This window comes from Citrus sinensis, chromosome 9 (assembly GCF_022201045.2).
Source record: "Citrus sinensis cultivar Valencia sweet orange chromosome 9, DVS_A1.0, whole genome shotgun sequence".
NCBI lineage: Eukaryota > Viridiplantae > Streptophyta > Magnoliopsida > Sapindales > Rutaceae > Citrus > Citrus sinensis.
The window spans coordinates 6,180,841-6,204,375 of NC_068564.1; the positions used below are offsets into that span (position 1 = coordinate 6,180,841).

Sequence of the window (23,535 nt, forward strand, 5' to 3'; positions counted from 1 at the left end):
ACAACAAAGACAATATTACTAAAACGAATGACATACTATATTTGATTAATTGATTTCAATTTACAAAACAATGTTGAATTATTTTTCTAATGTCAATTTGTATGTCAAACTCATTTTTTTTTCTTTTAACAATTTAATGTTAGCAATTACATAAGTTATTAAAATTTTAGAAAGATCTAAGTGATAAAAAAAAAATCAAAGAAAAATGGTCATTGTCCCCCTCCATATAAATTTACGTTTTCTCGAGAAAAGAAAATATATGTTTCATTCTTGATATATCTCATATTACTCAATAATTAATAATTCTCCGTAGAAAATTAATCCTTCTTTGATGTCTTAAAACCATCAGCGACTTTCATTAAGCGTGATCAACCAATCAAAACAATCAGATCGACCGAGCTCAGGAAATTTAATGATTGAACAACCCCATGTGATTTATTTTTTAATGATTATTTTTAATTTTTAGTGATTACGTGTGATTTTGTATGCCAATAACATTACTCTTAGTACTTTGTTTCAGCCAACCCCACGCAAAATTTAAGTTGGTTTTTGGATTCTCGCGGGGTAACAATCTTTGAACAAGTTCTTTTTTTTTTTAATAATATTTATTTGCATGTTAAGAATCGTATTTACTTAAAATATATAAGTAATAAAACAAAATCCTAAGAAAAATAAAAATACTCTCGAAATAAGTTTTGTTTTTGAGAGAATAAAACAAGTATACAGGAGTATTGATACTTGAATCGAAATATTTGATATAATGATGATAAAATAATTATAAATTTATAATATTATAATGTTAAGTGAAAAATTAATGCTGCACAATTTATGGTTATTTTTATTACCATTGTATCACCATTAAGATTCTTTATCATATTTCTTAACGTAGATGTCTTCTAACAATATTTGGATTCTTTTTCACTTAACGACTAATAATTCTCTGGAGAAAATTGTTACTTGAATTTGTCAAAACAATTGATAAATTTACGTGGGACCCCGGACAAGGAATTGATCGATCCATTTGTGAGATGTAGGGTAGGATTCATTGATGGGTTGGTTTTATTGTTGTTACGGTTGGAAGAGTAAAATGTTTGGACAATGCACGAAAACTTCATTGACTGATTCTTCATGACTGAGTAGAACAAATGCATTTATTGGGTTTGAGTGTTTGACGGTGCGCTTATTTTGATGCTCTCTGAAGGCACTGATTGGAAGTGAGTTTTGTTGTATTTTTTAATTATAATTATTATGAAATAAAAATTATATTTATGAAATAAAAATTAACAATATATAATAAATATAATTTTTAAATAATAATTTAACAAGAATAATTAATAAATTATAATTTTTTATTATATAAATGTAAAATTAAATTAACTTCACTTTTAATTTATAGTTGTCAATTTTTACTAAATGCTTTAATATTGAATCTTTTAAAATTTTAATTAGAAGAGTCACGGCCACATGACTAACACTTATGAAGAGAATTGTAAAACCTCAGCACAACTCTCTTCAAGAGAGTTGGCCTGACTGATTAGCTCTCGTAACTTTTAAACTATAACTAATGAATACCGAACAATATTTAATACGGCATTTTAAGAATTTTCAAAGTAAACTATAGCAGCTGAACTCCTCTATCATTAGAAAATCCAAATTAATTCCTAATGATCTTTCCTATAAAGCGAACTGGCTAGCTACCTAGGAAATAATTATGGGATTCCTCAAAATGCCTTTCCGACTTATTATGCTGGTGGTGCTAGTGCAGCTGCTACTACTAGCAATGAGCTGCCACCGCGGTACTTCTAGAGCAAGTACTGCATCTGCTGCTCATGCTCAAGCCAAGCCTGGCTGCCTCAATCGTTGTGGAGACGTCGAGATCCCGTATCCATTCGGTACAGAGCCTGGTTGTTTCCTGAACGAAGACTTTCGCATCACTTGTAACGACACTCATTTCAACCCACCCAAACCATTCTTATGGGATTCAAATATCGACGTTGTCAACATATCCATCGACGGCCACTTGAATGTCATGCAATACATTGCCAGTGACTGCTATGACCGTAAGGGCAATTCGGAACCCAGCTACGATGCTACTATCTCTCTGTCCGACTTCACCGTCTCTGACACGGGAAACAATCTTGTAGTCATTGGCTGTGACAGTTACGCTATCGTAAGTGGTTTCTTGGGTGAGGACAGCTACGAATCCGGCTGCAGGAGCACGTGCGACAGCCTTGACTATGTCACCAACGGATCCTGCGTCGGCATTGGATGTTGCCAGATTGAGATTCCTGGAGGGCTGAAAGAACTCGACGTGGAGGCACTCAGCTATAACAATCACACAAATGTGTCATCATTCAATCCATGCACTTATGCGTTTGTTGTTGATCAAAGCGAGTTCCATTTCACCTCCAATTATCTTGCCTTGGGGGGCATACCAGACCAGTTTCCTATGGTGCTTCATTGGGAAATAACCACAAATAAAACATGTGAAGAAGAAAAAATATGTGGACTCAATGCATCCTGCGATGAACCCAAGGATAACAACAATACTTCTTCCGGCTATCATTGCAAATGCAACAAAGGTTGCGAAGGCAATCCATACCTCTCTGATGGTTGCCAAGGTATAAATAAATCTTTAATCATTCTCACACGTGGATGTTCATTTTCTAATTTTTAAAATATATATTTTTTTAAATCGTTTAATTGTAGATGTTAATGAGTGCAATGATCCAAAACTTCATGACTGCAAAGAAATATGCGTAAACACAGAAGGAAGTTATACATGTCACTGCCCCAAGGGGTTTCATGGGGATGGGAGAAAATATGGAGGAGGTTGTACACCCAATCAACATACTGTGATTAAGGTCACTCTAGGTAAGTGGTACACGAACTTTCTAATATATATTTATTGCATCTTTGAGAACCTTTTGACATAATTTGCTGCCCTTTAATATTTTTTATTAATTTTTTTTCTAATAGATATGGGAGAAAATCCAACTGTGGTTAATGATTATGTTTCAAGAGGATAAAAATATTTAAACCAAAAAAAATTATTTATTGTTTCTTTTTCATATACATTGAATAATGTCTTAAAAGAATAATATATTTTAAAGTAAACGAAACAAAAATCTGGTGTTAATAATTGGGTGTTTCTAACACACCTCTCAGGTTTGTTGAAGTCACACAGAATTCAAAAGCCATATGATTGTAATTAAATATTTATTTATTTTATGGTAGGAGTAGGTAAAATCTTTTGTAATTAAGCATGTATAGATGTGTTGAATAGTTTCAAGGTGTAGTGTGGGTGGTGGCACCAATATTGATCCCCGAGAGTGGGCCGGGTTTGACCAGATAAATTCCTATTATTGAAACTTGGATGATCCAAATTTATGTCATTCTTTCATAGTTAAGGCCTGGTTGTAATTTTTAAAATTGTACTTTTCACCCAAATTTATTTTAAGCTTACATTCTAAACTCTTTAAATTGCCGTTTTGACCATATGTTGACTTAGTCTTACAGTTAGGTCCAATAAAAAAATCCGGGTTCAAGTTTAATACTAGCGGTTAAAATTTTGTCCTTAAATATTAAATTTTGTATTTTAATTTTGAGAAATTTAATTACTTATCCCTCCAAGATTGGTGTGAGGGGGAATTAATCAAGATTGGTCTATCCTAGCTTTAAACCTGTGCTCTAGAATTATATACATAATTGTTTGCCTAAGTGCATGATTAAGCAGCCAAACACAAGCCTAAAGTTATAAAATAATGATGGATAAGAGGTTTATTAATTGACGTTGTATATTATACTCTTAAATATAGTTTCTCCAGCTCATTATCTCTTTGAATTTGAATGTTTTAATTTACATTTAGGGGTTGGCATAAGCTTTGTAGTTGCAGTTATGAGCATCTCTTGGCTTCACTTTCTGTGGAAGAGAAGAAAGCACATGAAACTCAAAGAAAAATTCTTTGAGCAAAATGGTGGAAGTATTCTACAACAGGAGCTCTCCAAATTGCAAGGTCGATCTTCTGAAAAAGCAAAAATTTTCACTGAAGAAGAAATCAAGACGGTGACAAACAACTATGCCAACGTGATTGGTCGCGGAGGCTCTGGCTTGGTATACAAAGGATTTTTACCAAACAAAACTCCAGTTGCCGTAAAGAAGTCCAAAATCGTTGATCAAACAAAAATTGATGAATTCATCAATGAACTGGTTGTGGTCTCGCAGATCAACCGCAAGAATGTGGTAAGGTTATTGGGTTGTTGTTTGGAGACACAAGTGCCTTTACTAGTTTACGAATTTGTCGGAAATGGCACCCTCTTTGAGCATATTCATAAGCAGGGGAACCTTTCCTGGGAAAGGCGTTTGAGGATTGCAGCAGAAACTGCAGGAGTGCTTTCGTATTTGCATTCTGAAACTAATGTTCCAATAATTCACAGAGACGTCAAATCTGCTAACATACTCTTGGATGAAAATTACACCCCAAAGGTTTCTGATTTTGGTGCTTCAAAATTGGTTCCAATTGATGCAATTCAAAATTACACAGTGGTGCAAGGAACTCTTGGGTATATAGATCCTGAGTACTTGCAGACTTGCAAGTTGACAGACAAAAGTGATGTCTACAGCTTTGGGGTTGTTCTTGTGGAGCTGCTGACAGGAAAGATGGCGCTTTTGTCAGATAAGCCTGAGGAGGAGAGGAGTCTGGCTATGAATTTTCTTTCTTCATTGAAACAGAATCGTTTGCTTGAGATTCTTGATAATCGTATTGTAAACGATGGCAATAAGCAGCAGCTCAAGGTAGTGGCCCAGCTAGCGGCCAGGTGCATAAGTGTAAGAGGTGAGGAAAGGCCTACAATGAAGGAAGTAGCATTCGAATTACAAGGACGACTGAGCCTGATGTCGAACGGCCAGTACTACTTGCGGGATAATGGTGAATCCAATGGTTCCCAAGAGACCGAATACTTTACTTGTACTTTTTATGAATGTCGAGATGGTATTGGTAGCCATACAACTCCGACAGATGGATACGACAGTATGTAGCAACCCGAACTGATGGCGTTTGATGATGGGAGATGATGGGTGCTGCAGGCTGTGTTTGTGTCACCTGTGTCTTTGGTTACCCTGCTGTGTCTGTAAGGATTTAATGACGTAAATATGTAGTACTTGGAAAAATCGACCTATGGTGCTCTCAGAGACATTATATTGTATTACATTATTAACTATGTAATATAATAATGTTATATGTTATTTGATGCTATATTATACTGTTTTAATTTTTAATTATACTATATTTAGTGCTGCACTGCGTTGTATTAATTTTTTTCATGATTATTTTAAATTATATATTTAGAAAACAATATTTATTTAATATTTAGAAATATACTAAATATAAAAGTTTTAAATTTAAAAGCTTTTACATTATTTTTAATAAAAATTAAAAAATTAAAATTTAAAATTAACAAAATTCTTAAAATTTTCGACTGCATAACAGATTCATTATGACTATAATTATTTCATTTTCAACTTTTATCAACAAGATTTGCAAACATTTATTTTTTGTGTGTAATTTTGTTCGCATACTTGTTTTGTACCATGAGAATTGACTATAGAGAATTAAAAGAAGAGAGAGGAAGAACCATTTTGGATATTGTGATTGATCGAATAAATTCAGTCAATTACCGAGTGAAAGAGGAATTTTTTTTGTGATAATAACTAGCAAATAGGTTAAATTTACAAAGAAGTTGACACAACTCAAAGCTCAAAGATTTGCTGCACAACATCAAAGATCTGATACAAAAATCCCATTTCAAACCACAATTTATAGTGTTTCCAGCAAAGTCTCTAATAACTCTTGCATGCGGTTATATAACAGAAGGGCAAAACTGATTCAGAGAGACTTGTATTCGTTTCTCACGAGAACATAAGTTGCCGGTCATGGATTTTGGTAGTCTCCTCCTCCAATGCAATGAACCCCTACAAAGCGTCTTGATTTTAATTCACAAGCTGCATAAAACCATTGAAACTTTAGTCGACATCCATAAAATGAAAGCCAACAGAAAATGTTCAAGACTGACCAGAAAATTAGTGTGGGGATTAAAATATTTGAAGCAGTTTATCCACTATAATTTTCTGCTGCACCGCACTTAAAGATTCTGAGTTCACATTTGCATTACTAACAACAACCACCATGGACTTCTAAGCCTGATGCTGACCGGCCAGTACTACTTTCGGGATAATGTTGAATCCAATCGTGTCCAAGCGACCGAATACTTTACTTCCACTTATGATGAATGTGGAGATGGTATTGGTAGCCATACAACTCCAACTGACGGATATGACAGAATCAAGCAACTCGAACTGATGCCATTTGATGATGGGAGATGATTGGTACTGCAAGCATTGTTTGTGTGACCTGCATTTCTCTTAGAAGTTAAGCTGTTGTGTTGTTAAGGAATACAGATTACGTAACATGAATACGTACTACTTGCACGGTAAAAAAAAAAAAACTGTCTCTATGTATAAGTGTTCTTTGTGATTTTTTTTATTTAATTAGCTTGTAACATGCAGGTCAGAACATTATTTTCATACATCGATGTACTTATAGCGAGGCCAAGTGCTAATTTAAAAGGATGCGGTGTCTGGAAGCATAGCTTTTGTTATTAGTTAAAAAATGAAGGTGTTTGATGGTTCTGTCATACTGTTCGACGAAATGCCTCAAAGAAGTATTTTTGGCGGCAACCATTTCGTTTGAACTCTACAATGCTTCAAGAGCTTGTTTAATTGCCGCCATAATCTCTCCATCAGCATTCTTGATTATAGGCCCCAAGCCAGCAATCTTTTTCAATGAATCCGTGGCTGTATCTTTAGCCAATTTTCAGGGGTGGATTCCACTGGCCACATTGATGAAAAACTTCCATTCTGTAGAAGTCATCTCACGGTATTCGAGTTCTTTTTTGCTTATCCAACAACTCATACTTCTTTGGAGAAAATTGATTATCCAAACAAACGTACCATTCTTTTTCATTTACCAACTCAAATTAAAAGAATCCTTTTGGATTTAAACCATTTACGTCATGCTTCAATTTGTACCGTGTCCAATAAAATAACTTAATTAAAAAAAAATATAGATAAACAAAATTAAAAAAAAATGAAATTAGAGTGGGAAGTATATCAATAATTTACGCCATCATTTTGACCCTTATATTTTTAGATTTTATATTATGAGCACTGGCGGCGCCACATTGGAGTGCCCCCCCTTGACTTTTTAAAATTTACAAATTTAGTTAGGTATTTGTTTCATTTTGAATTTAATTTACTAAGAAAGTCCCTGTTAAAATTAAAAAAAATAATATATTAAGTATTTATTTTTATACTTCCAACCCACAAAGAAACACTGTATTTTGAAGTTTCTCCGGCCCTAACTCTCATCACACAAAAAAAAAGAAACTATTTCACGTCATTGAGTTTATTCCAATGATTTTTCTTTAATGAGTCTTATAGCACTTAAAATTCAACTTAATATTTACATTATAGAAGTGAGTTCTGATAACAAATTTTTGAAATTTGAAAGGAATTGATAAGCTAACAAGAAAAATAGTTGATACTAAAAAGGATAAATTATATTCATTAATTCATTTATTGTTTTTACTAGTTCTCATCACTATAGTCAAAAAAGCATTTTTGGCTATGAATTTTGTGAAAAATCATCTATGAAATCATATAAGAGATCAATGATTGAGTGATATTATTGTTGTATATATAAAAAAAGATTTATTTTGTATTCTTGATGATAAGGTTGTTCTTTAATTTTTTTTAACATATGAAAACAAGTCGAGGTCAGTTATAAATGTATTGAATTAAATATATTAATGAATTTTTTAATTTAGTATTTGTTACTTGTTGACTTTTTTGAACTATATTATTATTTAAATTTAGCCCCCCTAAATTAACTTTCTGGCACTGCCACTGATTATGAGCACATCAAATTTGTAGTTTATTTATTTCAATTATGTTAAACCAAAATTTTGGCTTCACCACAATCAACAGTACTTACGGAAATAAGCTCAATACGAACAGTGGGTAGCTATTTTCTGTCAGAGTTACATAGCATACTATAACAATGAATATCTAGCATATAAAATAAAGAGTGAAAACAAAAGATAAAAATAAAATCTTATAGCACAAAAAAAAAAAGAAAAAAAGAAAGAAGCAAGGAAAAAGGGAGAAGAAGAAAAAACAAATAGAAACATCGGTCACTCGCCATCGTCACTTATTGGGTGGTTACTTCCAATCGCAATTGTAGCCAACGAGATGGTGGAAGAAATTAAAATAAAGAAATTAATAATTGTTTCAATTATTTGAGGAAAATTATCAAGCTGAAGAATAAATGTATCATCTCAGAAATAGAAAGAAATTATAAGTCAAATATGGATTTGAAAATTGCAACGCAGCGAATGATTTACTGTAACTTGATGTAGCTGAACTACTGTAACTTGATGTTTTCAGCTATATAAGGGTTATTTTCATTAAAAGAAAAAACTAAATGAATTGACAAGATATTAAATGTTACAATCATAATTTAAAAAAAAAAATCTCAACCTCATACATTATAGTGGACGCTAACATCTTGCATTGCTGGATTGAATGATTCAAATTAATAAATTTTAACAACTCATCTTGGTTCTACATTCTTCAAATTTATTAAATGTTATAATAGACTTTTATGTTGAATAGGATTCACAATTTGAATCTACTTTCTCCTAATCATTTGTATAATCCCACTCTGTTAATAGAATAAATTACAACAAAGACGTTGTTGCTAAAACCAATGACATACTATGTTTGTGTAATCGATTTTAATTTGCAAACAATGCTGTTTTTTTTTTCTTATATCAATTTTTCTGTTAAAACTCAATTTTCTCTTTGAACCCTAAATGTTTTCTTTTAACAATTTAATGTTCGGAATTACATACGATATTAAAGTTTTGGAAAGATCTAAGTGATAAATAAAAAAAAAAAAAAAACGAGCCACTGTCCCCTCCAAATGAATTTAACTGTTTTTAAGAAGAGAGAATACATATTTCATCTCTAACAGATGTTATATTTACTACTTACATCCCTACTATATGTTTAATTATTTGCTTCATTCTTCCAATTAAGAGATAACATATAAAGTTGACATTTTTTTTATTCATTTACTATTCTACCCATCCTCAGAGAATTTTATGACATTTCTAAATAGTTTGGCACCAAAATTAAAGAAAAGATGAGAGCATTTGCATTTTTTATTTTTTAATCTCAGTAAGTTGTGTCAGATATTAATTTAGTTTTTAAAATATCACATTTTGAATGATTGTTTTGCCCTTATTTTTACAATAAATCTTGTTATCTCTCAACTGGAGGGATGAAATAAGTAATTACAAATTTAATAAAAATAGAAATGATAAATATGACATATATGAGGAATGAAACATGAAATCTCCCTTTCAGAAATGAAAAAATAAACTCCCATATGCCTTCTCATAGTCTTTGAATTCTTTTCTGCTTACTCAACAATTAATAATTTCTCTGTAGAAAATTGATCCTTGTTTGCTGTCTCAGAGCCACCGGCTTTCATTAAGCGTGATCAACCAGCCAAAACAACCAAATCAACCTCTGTTCGAACGAAAAGGGCATCCACATTTTGCGTTTTGTCTCTGTAAGCCAAGTCAAAAAATGGCATCCATACATAAAATTGCACATGAGTATGTTTTTGGGCAAAGACAATTAATAAAGCGAATGAATTTATTATGTGGAAATAATATTGCTATTTGTTTGAACTAATCCTGGCGTGAGGCATAGGATTGATTGATGACCTGAGGCTGACAATTATTTTCTCGACAGACGAAGATTCCATTAACTTTCTACTCTCTTATATCATTTTTCTTTTTCTCTTTTCTTTTTTTCCAATCGTGTGCGTCAAGTAAATGAAACATCTTAATAGGAACTTCGTAAAACTTTTGAAAATAATTGGAATATGAACAAAACTCTTACCATTCATAGACAAAAATGAAATTCAACTTGATAAAATTGTTTGAGGGAAATACTCTTACGAGACCAGACGTGATGAGCAGATGTTTGGTGGCAGAAGTCTGCGAGCAGGTGTGTCCTGTAAGAGCCAGGTAGCAGGGGAACAGGGGCAGGAATATCCTGCTCATCCACGAGCATGTCATCCGCGAGGCCAATTTCCTGTAAGAAGCATAAAGCCATTCCTGCTGTATTCTTGCTAAGGGTTGATTCGAGGAGACCCGGTCAACGACAGTTGGCGAGGCATGCTCTCCAGCCCGAGAATCTAGGCACGAAGGCCACGCAACCACCCACGACTACGGAAATGGGGAATCCACGTTCGAGAGGTGGGAGGATAACGGGCGTAGACTGCGGAAAACTGGGATTCAGAGGAAGCCTATAAAAAGGTAGCCAACGAAGGTAAAAGGGTTAGCGATTTTGAGATTAGAAGAGAGATAAAAGCAATTCTAAAAGAGAGAAAACAACCTAACAGCCATAAGATTTGTGGCAAGCGTTCCCCGAACCTTCATATCTGACTTGAGCGTCGGAGGGTTTGCGCCGGGAAAACAACCGGCGTACTCTGACCTGTCTGTGTGCGCAGGAACCTCTGGAGAAGAAGCTTTACGAGGAGAGATCCTGGTCGTGGTGAAGTTGATCGAGCAGAGACCCTGGTTGTAGAACGAGAACAACCAGAATCTCGCATCAACAAAAATAGAGTTCAAACGTCCTTACACATAAAGATAAGATATCCATTTTGTTAACGTGTGGACTAGGGAAAAGTCGAGGGTGTTTCTGAAGTACTGCTGCTTTCCCATGGGTAATTTTTAAAAATCTCTCCTGAGGTTTGCACTTGTTGCAAGTAGATGGCGAGAATTTATTTATTTATAAAAAATTTCCTACCGTCAGTTAACTTTAACATTGACCGTTAGTTGACTGTGCAAAGACAATATTACCCTTAACAACAGTTTGTAGACAAAAATAACTAAAAAAAAAATTAAAATTGTTGGCGCGAAAAGCACAAACCCTATTTTTTGACAATTTTATCCTTGTCAATTCTAAAGATTTACACTATCATAGGTAAAGATTATAACTATTTCATTTTCAAGTTTTTAATTTTATCTTTTTTGTAGGAACTTTAAGAAAATATCAATAATTTAAAGAGAATTTTTCAAATTTTTAATTTTATCTTTCTTGTAAGAACTTTAAGAAAATATCAATAATTTAAAGAGGGTAAAATAGCCAACAATTTTAATTTTTTTTTTGTTATTTCCGTCTACAAACTGTTGTTAAGGGTAATATTGTCTTTGCATAGTCAACTAACGGTCAATGTTAAAGTTAACCGACGGTAGGAGGTTTTTTACAAATAAATAAATTCTCGCCATCTACTTGTAACAAGTCCAAACCTTAGGGGAGGTTTTTAAAAATTACCCACTTTCCCATTCATTCTTAATTTGTCATATGTAATCTTCAACTATTCATGATAACATATATGTAATGAATAAACAAAATGCAATCTTCCATGTGTATGAAAGACCTTCTTCTGGACTTAGACCGATGTGTCTAACGGGTCTTAAAATCTTTATGAATAAATGCATTCAAATTATTGAGAGTGAGTTTGTTTGACGGTATGCACGTTTTCTAAGACCGCGTTAACTAATAAACTGACGAAGTACGCCTCTATCATATATTATCTCATCCCAAAATTCAAGTTATTTTTCCTTCATTATTATATCTAATGCTTTAAAAATTATCGGTTTGTAGTGAATTAATTTTCCTATAGAGAAAAATAGCTAGCTAGAAACCCTTGTGGTAATGCTGGCCAATTAATCAAGTAATCTTGAAATGCCTTTCCGACTTATAATAATAAAGCTGGTGGCGCTGCTGCTAGTACTGCTATGAGCAAGTGCAGCTGCTGCTCATGCTCAAACCAAGCCCGCTGCCCCCACCGTTGTGGAGATGTCGAGATCCCGTATCCATTCGGTACAAGGCCGGGTTGTTTTCTGAACAAAGTCTTTCTTATAACTGGTAACGAAACTCATTACAACCCACCCAAACCATTTTTAATGAAGTCAAGTATCGAAGTTGGAAATTAATCAAGTAGAAACTAAGCGATGACTTGAGGTCGACGGTCAACCATTATTTTCTCGCTAGTTATAAGAAGGCTAGCTACGTGACTCATTTTTTCTCTTTTTCCATTATGGCCGTCAAGTAAGTAAATAAAACAAGAGAATCAATATGGGACTAAATCCTAACAATATTTTGATAGAAATAATAAACTCAAAACGATATTATTTTAGATAAGTTTAATTCTTTTTATTTAACGTCGTTTCGGGAGTGCTTTTATTAGAATTTTGTCGAGGTTTAAGGTATAATCACTTTTCTTATATTTTAAGATCAACTTGATAAAATTCTTTTCAGAATTTCCCAAAACAAAGAATAAAAATAAAAATAAAAACAAAGATATAATAATAATAAAATAAAGAAAATAATTGGAATATAACAAAATGTTATTATTTATAGCCGAATATGAAGATCAACTAGATAAAATAAAGCTGAAACTCGGTATAATTGAATGATAAGATTCCACTTTGTTAACGTGTGGAGTGGCGTGCGTCAATTGTCGCAGTGTCCTTAAGTCTTCATGAGTAAATGCATTTAATTGTTGAGTTTGTTGGGGGTCAATCGTCAATGTATCATTTTGCCAAAAGCAACAAGAGCTAATGAGGGGAATCCACTTGTACCTCTCTGGCTGGGTTGCCGTCTTGCCGAGGTACAAAGCTTCTTTGTGATTTTGTTTGTTTTTCATTTGCAAAATTCGACTAAAATACTATATATGGTAACGAATCTCTAGCATACAGGACCGCCAATTCATACTATAAAATACTATAAGATACCATTTTCCATGCAAGCCCAGTAGCATATGGTATTGCCAATTCATGGAGTCTTGGAGACAATATCTTTTTGTGGTTCGCTTCAGACAACCTTAAAGAACTGCATTAATTAGGTGACTGAACATTCAGAGGAAGCACGTGAGAAATTTCTTCTCCAATTAAATAATAATAATAATAACAATGATTTATAGCTAAGAATTGGTATTTGTGGGGGAGAAGTAAAAGTATGGGACCCACACATCATTTTGATGGAAATGATCCTTTACCGATTTGAGTTTTTTTATGAGTTTTTCAAGATTTTTTTTCCATGTTTCTTTTAGTAATAATATACGGTTAAGATTTAACTTTTTTTAATTTTTTTATTTATTAACTACTAATTAATAATTGTATTATTTATTTAGGACATGATTCAACTTTTTTTAATAGTAGTATACGGGTAAGATTCAACTTCTTTTATTTTTTTTATTTGTTAACTACTAATTAACAATTGCATTATTTACCTAGGACATGATCAGATTATGAGAGAATCTTGATCCCATTTTGATGATGTCTGGATAAAATTTTCTCAGTAAGAATTTTTGGAAAATCTTGGGAGTCCTAATCGAAATTTAGCCATTTAATTAAAAAAAGCTTACGTTTGACACTTATATTTATGGATTTTATTGTGACTTTATGAAATTTGCAGTTTATTTAGTTTGACTCTCTTAAACCAAAATTTTGTTTTCACGACAATTAACAATACTTATAGAAATAAGTTCAATATGAGTTTTTTTTTTTGGGTGATAGTACATAACATACTGTAACAATAAATCTCTAGCATATAAAATAAAGAGAACAAAGAAAAATCCAAAAATGAAAAAGTAACTAAAGGAGGGAGAAGAAAAAATAAAAAATAAAAACATCAGTCATGCACCATCACTTATTGAGTGGTTACTTCCCACCGCAATTGTAACTATGAGACGTGGAAGAAATTGAAACAAGGAAATTAATAATTGTTTCAATTATTTGAGGAGAATTATCAAATAAGAAAGAGAATAAATGTGTCGACTCAGAAGCAGAAAAAATTTGTAATAGATATAAAAACTGTAATATAACTAAACCGATAAATATTATGGAACTAGATGTTTTCGAATATTATTTTGATTATGTGTGATGGTCTTCCTATGACAACCATGTGAAACGCGAAACGCACCTAAATTTTGCATTTTGTCTCTTTTTTTTTTTTTTGAAAGAAAGTAAACCTTTCCATAGATTAAAGCTGAAGAAACATATCTCCAGCGGGAACTGGGCAATTTCCTATCCATAGGATAGGGTCTACACAATCTAAAGCAACTTTTGCCAAGTTATGCGCCCTGACATTACACCTTCTTGGCACATAAAGAATAGATGCCGTGTTCTGCCCTTTTAAACATTCCTGAATTTCTTCTATGTTCCATGATATTTCAACTAAGCTCCTCTTCCTTTTCAGAACAAGCTCCACAACTTCTTTAGAGTCTGATTCAATAACAAAATGGGCACATTTTGCTTTCCTCGCTACTTGGATGCCTAGTAGCACAGCTTCAGCCTCCATGTCTGCAACATTGCCTTTAAGGGTAGTTCTCTGAGCTGCTGCAGCTACACAATCTCCTCTGGAATCTCTGACCACAGCTCCAATCCCTCCCCTTTGCTTAGATAAATTTGTAGCCGCATCTACATTTACTTTGAAACAGCCAGGTGGAGGGGGCTTCCAAACTTGCTGCCCATTTTGCTGCTGCCCAGCCAAAGCAATATTTTTTCCAGGATTTATCCTCCTATATGACTCCACAACGGCTTCTGCTCTTGTAGCTGAATACAGAGGATCTTCCATCTTTCCTTCAAAAACAAAACAATTCCTCGAGTGCCATATTACCCAGCAAACTGCAATTATTTGTTCCATGTCTTTCTTCCCCCTCTTCATTGCTAACTCTTGCAGCACACTTAACATATCCTGATGAGCCATCCCCTTAATCTCTTCATAAAAATCTGTCATCTTCCAAACTTTTCGCGCAAAACTACACCCCACCAGAGCATGGAACACATCTTCGCTCATCCTACAGCATCTCTGACACACTGGATCCCCCACAATTTTCCTCTTCCATAGATTTTCCACCATTGGTAGCACATTTTGAGCAGCCCTCCACATAAAAATCTTTACCTTCTCTGGAATGTCATTGACCCAGATAACCTTCCACATTGTTTTGGATATGTCTGAGCAACTTGGCCTATCTGGGGATTTTAACTTCACAGCCAACTGGTACCCACTTTTAACCGAGTAGATTCCATGTTTATCAAAGTGCCATACCAGCTTATCTGGTCTTGGAGTTTTTGGCAGTGGAGTTCTCAATATTCGTTCAGCAGTTTCCTTTGAAAAAGACTGCCCAATCAAGTCTTCCCTCCACTTGTTGCTTCCATCAATTAACTCAGCCACCACAGCCTCCATTGATAAGCTGGGGTGTGGGTTTGCTCTAGGGATCTCAAAATTTTTTACCCAATTGTCTCCAGAAATTTTTACTTGCTTCCCATCTCCTATCCTCCATCTTAAGCCTTTATGCAACACTTGCCTACCCCACAGAATACTCCTCCACACATAAGATGGATTGGACCCCAGCTTTGCTTCCATAAAGCTAGAGTGCTTGAAGTATTTTGCCTTCAAAATCTGTGCCATTAAAGACTCGGGATTATGCAAGATTCTCCACCCCTGCTTTGCAATGAGGGCTTGGTTGAAACATGAAAATTCTCTGAAGCCTAGTCCCCCTCGTATCTTGGCATGACTTAGTCTTTCCCATCTAGCCCAATGTATGCTTCTGTGAGTATCAGAGGATCCCCACCAGAATCTTGAAATGGCTTTCTCTATATCCTCACAAAGGCCTTGAGGAATTTTGAAAACACTCATTGCATAGGCTGGGATTGCTTGTACAACAGCTTTGATTAACACTTCTTTGCCCCCACAGGAAAATTTCTTGCTTTGCCAGCTGGAAAGCTTGCTTAAAACCCTTAACTTTATCTCATTAAAGAAGCTGATTTTCCTTCTCCCCACCATAGATGGAAGGCCAAGGTATCTTTCATGTTTTGTTACAACATTCAACCTAAAAATATTCTTGAATTCCTCCTTTTGAATCTGACTTGTACCTGAGCTAAATAACATAGACGATTTTTCAAAGTTGAAGACCTGTCCCGAAGCTGCTGCATAACTATCAAAAATGCCCTTTAAGATTCTACAATCATTGCTGGACGCCCTTGCAAACACCAAACTATCATCAGCAAATAAGAGATGTGTAACTGATAAACTCCTGTTAAACTTCAGCCCTTGGATGAGACTTCGATTTTCTGCCTGAACCAACAAGTTTGAGAGCACCTCCGCACACATAATGAAAATATAAGGCGAGAGAGGACATCCCTGCCTTAAACCTCTTTGAGGGGTGATCAGCCCTTTCGACACTCTATTAATTAGAACTGAAAAACTAGCTGTAGATATGCAATTCATTACCAAGCTTACCCATTTTCTAGAAAACCCCAACTTTTGCATTGTGTGCTTTACGAAATTCCATTCTATTCTATCATATGCTTTACTAATGTCAAGCTTTAAAGCAACCAGCCCCCTTTTTTTACTCCTACTCTGTCTTATTTTATTCAAACACTCATATCCAATAACAAGATTATCCGTAATGAGTCTACCGGGAACAAAAGCACTTTGGGTGGGGGAGATGATATCATTTAAAATCTGTTTAAGCCTATTTGCCATTGTTTTTGCCGATTTGAGTAGCTGTAGATATGCAATTCATTACCAAGCTTACCCATTTTCTAGAAAACCCCAACTTTTGCATTGTGTGCTTTACGAAATTCCATTCTATTCTATCATATGCTTTACTAATGTCAAGCTTTAAAGCAACCAGCCCCCTTTTTTTACTCCTACTCTGTCTTATTTTATTCAAACACTCATATCCAATAACAAGATTATCCGTAATGAGTCTACCGGGAACAAAAGCACTTTGGGTGGGGAAGATGATATCATTTAAAATCTGTTTAAGCCTATTTGCCATTGTTTTTGCCGATTTTAAATCAAATACAATGCATTAATCATGGAAATGATCCTTTACCGATTTGAGTTTTTTTTTTTTGAGTTTTTCAAGATTTTTTTTCATGTTTCTTTTAGTAATAGTATACGGTTAAGATTTATTTTTTTTTATTTTTTTATTTATTAACTATTAATCAATAATTGTATTATTTATTTAGGACATGATTCAATTTTTTTTAATAGTAGTATACGGGTAAGATTCAACTTCATTTATTTTTTTTATTTGTTAACTACTAATTAATAATTGCATTATTTACCTAGGACATGATCAGATTAGGAGAGAATCTTGATCCCATTTTGATGATGTCTGGATAAAATTTTCTCAGTAAGAATTTTTGGAAAATCTTGGGAGTCCTAATCGAAATTTAGCCATTTAATTAAAAAAAGCTTACGTTTGACACTTATATTTATGGATTTTATATTGTGACTTTATGAAATTTGCAGTTTATTTAGTTTGACTCTCTTAAACCAAAATTTTGTTTTCACGACAATTAACAATACTTATAGAAATAAGTTCAATATGAATTTTTTTTTTTGGGTGATAGTACATAACATACTGTAACAATAAATCTCTAGCATATAAAATAAAGAGAACAAAGAAAAATCCAAAAATGAAAAAGTAACTAAAGGAGGGAGAAGAAAAAATAAAAAATAAAAACATCAGTCATGCACCATCACTTATTGAGTGGTTACTTCCCACCGCAATTGTAACTATGAGACGTGGAAGAAATTGAAACAAGGAAATTAATAATTGTTTCAATTATTTGAGGAGAATTATCAAATAAGAAAGAGAATAAATGTGTCGACTCAGAAGCAAAAAAAATTTGTAATAGATCTAAAAACTGTAATATAACTAAACCGATAAATATTATGGAACTAGATGTTTTTGAATATTATTTTGATTATGTGTGATGGTCTTCCTATGACAACCATGTGAAACGCGAAACGCACCTAAATTTTGCATTTTGTCTCTTTAAGCCAATTAAAAAACGGCACTCGTACATAAAGTTACACACGACGATACTTTTACATAAAGATAATTAATAAAGTAAATGAATTTATTTATTTAATTTTTGGCGATTACTTGTAATTTTGTATGCAAGTAACATTACTCTTTGTACTTTGTTTGAGCCAACCCCACGCAAAATTTACATTGGTTTCGGGTTTCACGTGGGGTAAAAATCTCCGAGCAAGTTCATTTTTTTTATAATATTAATTTGTATATTAAGAATTGTATTTACTTAAAATATATAAGTAATAAAAAAATCCTTAGAAAAAATTAAAATACTCCCCCCAAATTTTTTTTTCTTTTTTTGAGAGAATAAAACCAGTATACAGAAGCATTGATACTTGAATTGAAATATTTGATCCAATGGTGATAAAATACTTATAAAATTATATAATATTATAATGTTAAGTAAAAAATTAATGCTGCACAGTTTTATGGTTATTTTTATTACCATGGTGTCACCGTTAATATTCTTTATCATATTTCTTAATGTAGAAAGCGTTTGGGGGCAGCGCAGCTACTCTGCATCCCTACATTCTAGGGAATGTTCTCCTAGAATAATTGCAGCTGCTGCCCCAAACGCAGGCGGCCAGGCGTAAATGTCTTCGAACAGTATTTAGATTCTTTTTTGCTTACTTAACAACTAAGAATTCACCGGTGGGCATTTGGTTCAGTGGAAGAGCTCTTACACTTACAATGTTGAGTGTAAGAGTTTGAGCTTTCATAAAAATATTTATGAGGGTTATTTACAATCCTTCCTCAATTATCAAATAATTGAGTGGAACCAGTCTATCCCTCACGAAATGTGAGTGGAGTAGACAGCTCTCGAATATTTGAGAGGGCTTAAAGAATTTGGGCAGCTCTTTTGAGGAGTACATGCCATGACGAAGATCTTAATTATAGAGTCTGTTTATAAATATTAATTATAATATCTGATGTCATATCAGTAAAAGTCCTGTATAACAGTATTAAAAAAAAAACTAAGAATTCTTTTGAGTAAATTGCTCCTTGAATTTGTCAAAACAATTAAATGAATTTATGTGGGACTTGGGACTAGGAATTGATCGATCCATTTGAGAGACGTAGGGTGGGGTTCGTTGATCTGTTAGTTTCATCATTGTTATTATTGGAAAAATAAAACGTTTAGACAATGTACAAAGACTCATTGACTGACTCTTTATGAGTAGACCAGATGCATTATTATTGGGCTTAAGTGTTTTGACGGTGCGCTTATTTTGATACTCTCCGGAGGCACTTATTGGAATTGAGTTTTTTTTTTTATATTTTTTAAATTATAGTTATTATAAAAATATATATCTATAAAATAAAAATTTATAATATATAATAAATATAATTTTTAAATAATAACATGACAAAAATGATTAATATATTACAAGTTTTTAATTGTTCAAATGTAGAAGTAAATTAACTTAACTTTCAATTTATAATTGTAAGTGTTTACTAAATTCTTTAATATTGTACCTTTTAAAATTTTTATTAGGAGAGTCAATCCCACGTGGCTAACTCTTGTGAAAAGAATTATAAGACTTACAATATAGCTTTATTTATGAGAGCTGACAACGTCTGATTATCTTTTGTAACTTTTAAGATACAACTATCTAATTTGATGAATACCAAACAGTACTTAAGACTACATCGTCAGATTTTTCAAAGTAAACTATAGCAGCTGAACTCCTCTGTCACGTGGGCTTGCAATTAATATTAATTTGTATGTTAAGAAACGTATTTACTTAAAATATATAAGTAATAAAACAAAATCGTAAGAAAAATTAAAATACTCTCCAAATAAGGTTTTTTTTAGAGAATAAAATAAGTATACGGGAGTATTGATACTTGAATCGAAATATTTGATATAATGGTGATAAAATAATTATAAAATTACATAGTATTTTAATGTTAAGTAAAAAATTAATGCTGCACAATTTTATGGTTATTTTGATTACCATTGTGTCACCATTAAGATTCTTTATCATATTTGTTAATGTAGATGTCTTCGAACAATATTTGGATTCTTTTTTGCTTACTTAACAAACTAATAATTTTCTGGAGAAAATTGTTCCTTCAATTTGTCAAAACAATTAAATAAATTTATGTGGGACCCCAGACTAGGAACTGATCGATCCATTTGAGAGATGACGGGTGGGGTTCATTGATGGGTTAGTTTTATTGTTGTTACTGTTGGAAAAATAAAAGGTCCAATGTTTGGGGACCTGTCTACCTTACAGATTCTGTATGTAACGGACTTGCAATCTCAATCTTTGAATGTGGATAGAGAAAGATGGATGGTTGGGAACGGTCAGAAAAATAATGCTAAAAAATAACCCAAAGCATGGGAAACCGGCTTTAATGGTTTATGTGCAACCGGATGTGGAGTAACAAAAGACGCGTGACTTTAGCGAGGACGCCATTTCAATTGGTGCTTTTCATGCGATGGCAAAAGGAGTCCTGACCTTAAATTCAGCTGGCAATAGTGGTCCAGGTTTGACAGCTAGCGTAGCTCCGTGGTTGATGTCAGTAGCGGCCAGTACTACAGATCGCCTATTTGTTGATAAAGTTGCTCTTGGAAATGGAAAGGCAATATCTGTAAGAATCAAAGTTCTTGTATTTCAAATTCTATATGCATCCAAACTTTCTATAAGCATTCTAACTATCTCTATACTCCAGGGATATTCAATTAATTCTTTCGCTATGAAAGGAAGAAGATTTCCGCTGGTATAAGGGAAAGAAATTTCTGAATCATGTCAAGAACTTTCCTCTCAGTACGTTATTCATAATGTTTCATTGCGAATCTTTTTCTTCTTAATGTTTCATTTCAAATCTTTTTCTTCCTCGTACAAAAACACAATAATTTGGAAATTTTGTTCAATTTCAGGGAGTGTAATCCAGGGTGCGTTAACGGTAGCTTAGTTAAGGGAAAGATTGTTATATGTCTATCATTTAAAAACTATCCTGAGGTTCGCAAAGCTGGTGCTGCCGGATCAGTCTTGTTAAACAACGAATTCGACAAAGTTTGCTTTGTTGTTTCATTGCCAGCAGTGGCCGTAACCCAGGATAGCTTCAGCATCCTTATTTCCTACAAGGAATCTACAAAGTTTATATTTTATATCCTTATTATTTCATTTTATTTTTTTCCAATAATTAAATCACTCTTTCTATCTGGATTATAGAACGCCTGTAGCAGAAATATTAAAAACTGAAGCAGTTAAGGATTTTGATGCCCCTGTTGTCGTTGGCTTTTCTTTACGCGGGCCAAATGCAATTGTACCAGAAATCTTGAAGGTATACATTATTTTAAAACTTTGCGTTGTCACCTATGTAAATACGATAATGAATTCTACTGATCTGATGCTCAAAAATCATTTCAGCCAGACATCAGTGCCCCTGGAGTAGATATATTGGCCGCATTTTCACCTCTTGCTCAAGCTTAAACTGCAGCACACACCGTGGATCCAAAGTGATAATTAATTTTGGAGGGGTTTTTTACACCATGCTGTTGCTGGAGATGCATCGTCACCTCGCTTGCTATATGCACCAGTCTGAATAATAATTCCCTACACGGCAAGCGTAATGTTTTTTTAACCAATTTCAGTGACGGGTTACCGGTCAGCAACCGGGAGGAGTTCAGTTTGTCACCGGAAGAAAACCGGAATGGCCGGTTCCAGATATTATCTCCCGGTCCATCCGCCGTCCACGTGTCACGCATCCATCTCTCTTCTTGTCAACTCACAGTCCGTTACATACAGAATCTGTAAGGTAGACAGGTCCAATGTTTGGACAAAGCACGAAGACTTCATTGACTGACTCATCATGAGTAGACCAAATCCATTTATTGGTTTTGAGTGTTTGACGGTGCGCTTATTTTGATACTCTCTGGAGGCATTGATTGGAATTGAGTTTTGTAGCATCTTTTAAATTATAATTATTATGGAAAAAATTATATTTATAAAATAAAAATTAATAATATATAATAAATATAATTTTTAAATATAAGAATAATTAATAAATTATAATTTTTTATTATATAAATGTAAAAATAAATTAACTCAACTTTTAATTTATAATTTGTACATATTTAATAAATACTTTAATATTATATTTTTTAAAATTTTAGTCAGAAAAGCCACGTGGTCGTGATTAAGTTTTATGAAGAGAACTGTAAGACCCTCATCACAACTCTCTTCATGGGAGTTAACCTGCTTGATTATCTCCTTTTAACTTTTAAATTATAGTTAATGAATACGAAACATTATTTAAGAACGCGTTTTAAGAATTTTCAAAGTAAACTATAGCAGCCGAAATCCTCTATCATTATAAAATCCAAATTAATACCTAATGATCTTTCCTATAAAGCAAACTGGCTAGATACCTAGAAATAATTTTGGGATTCCTCAAAATGCCTATCTGACTTATTATGCTGGTGGTGCTAGTGCTGCTGCTACTACTGGCAATGGGCTGCCGCTGCAGTACTTCTGGAGCAAGTACTACAGCTGCTGCCCATGCTCAAGCCAAGCCTGACTGCCCCAATCGTTGTGGAGACGTCGAGATCTCGTATCCATTGATGGGTGTCGAAGCCAACAAAAATAAATTTTTACTCTAAATAAATTGTGTATAGTGATTGAGCAGGGTCGTGTCCACAGAGATCGGTAATTATTTAAATCCTTTTGAAACGTAAAACGTAAAATAGGGGAATTGTAGACAATAATAAAAATCAAATAAAAATAACAAGAATGCAAATTAAAGTTGTAATTCAAATTGGAGAAAGCTCTGGTTGAAGGAATTAACTCAGCTTGATTCGACTACTGATCATTGATTAAAATATAGATTATTATTACTCATGAATAGACCGGTTATAGCTACTGAGACCCTCTAATAGCCAATCTCTCCTTAACTAGTCGATAACCAAGGTACGACCGTTGGTTATTTCCCTAATCAATAGACAACCCTAGATACGATCATAGAATTTAATCAATTGACAGCCTGAAAAACCAGAGAGACCCAAATCCTAATCAACACATATGATGATTCATTTAAATTAGATTGTTTATTCTCACAACACAACTCTCTGCTATGTTATTTGTCACAAGCATTAAATTCTTCATACGATGAATCCTTTAATTGACAATAGATTAAGTTGATAATTAAATAGTGGCCAATTACCTAATTAACAAACATAATCATGAAACTAATTCAGAGAATAAACAAATACCCAAAAAGCAATAAAATAATTAAAGCACAAGAAAGATCTCACAGTAGTGATGAATCAAAGCTTCGTTATCCTTCAACCAGAAAAATAGGTTTAGTTCTTCATAGAGAGAAGAGAAAAATTAAGATCTAGGGTTTCTCCAATCCAAAAAAAATCCCCCTTTCCACAATAGATTCCTCCCTTAAATACTCTCTCTCTTCTCTTTTAGAATTCTATTTAAAATAAAATCCTAATATCTGAAATATTAAATTCGTAATTACAAAAATAACCAAAAAT

The 23,535-nt window shown here is 33.4% G+C and overlaps 1 protein-coding gene and 1 long non-coding RNA gene across 7 annotated transcripts in view; both read left to right on the forward strand.

Annotated features, from left to right (window-relative positions):
- The first annotated feature begins 1,669 nt into the window (after positions 1–1,669).
- Positions 1,670–23,535, forward strand: part of LOC102607632 (wall-associated receptor kinase 2-like) — an 88,758-nt gene continuing 66,892 nt past the window's right edge. Inside the window, exons 1-3 of one of the 6 annotated variants that reach the window (XM_052433078.1) lie at positions 1,685–2,621; positions 2,710–2,874; positions 3,870–4,248. In XM_052433078.1, the coding sequence (XP_052289038.1) occupies positions 1,712–2,621; positions 2,710–2,874; positions 3,870–4,248 (1,454 nt within the window). In that variant the 5' untranslated portion in view covers positions 1,685–1,711. Of the gene's footprint in view, positions 2,622–2,709; positions 2,875–3,869; positions 4,249–23,535 lie in introns of all 6 variants that reach the window. The other 5 variants (XM_052433081.1, XM_052433083.1, XM_052433080.1 and 2 more) reach the window with 5 other exon arrangements.
- LOC102607550 (uncharacterized) lies at positions 20,477–21,900 on the forward strand. Its single transcript, XR_370990.4, has 3 exons — positions 20,477–20,639; positions 20,721–20,815; positions 20,929–21,900. It is a non-coding gene; the product is annotated as an uncharacterized LOC102607550 (long non-coding RNA).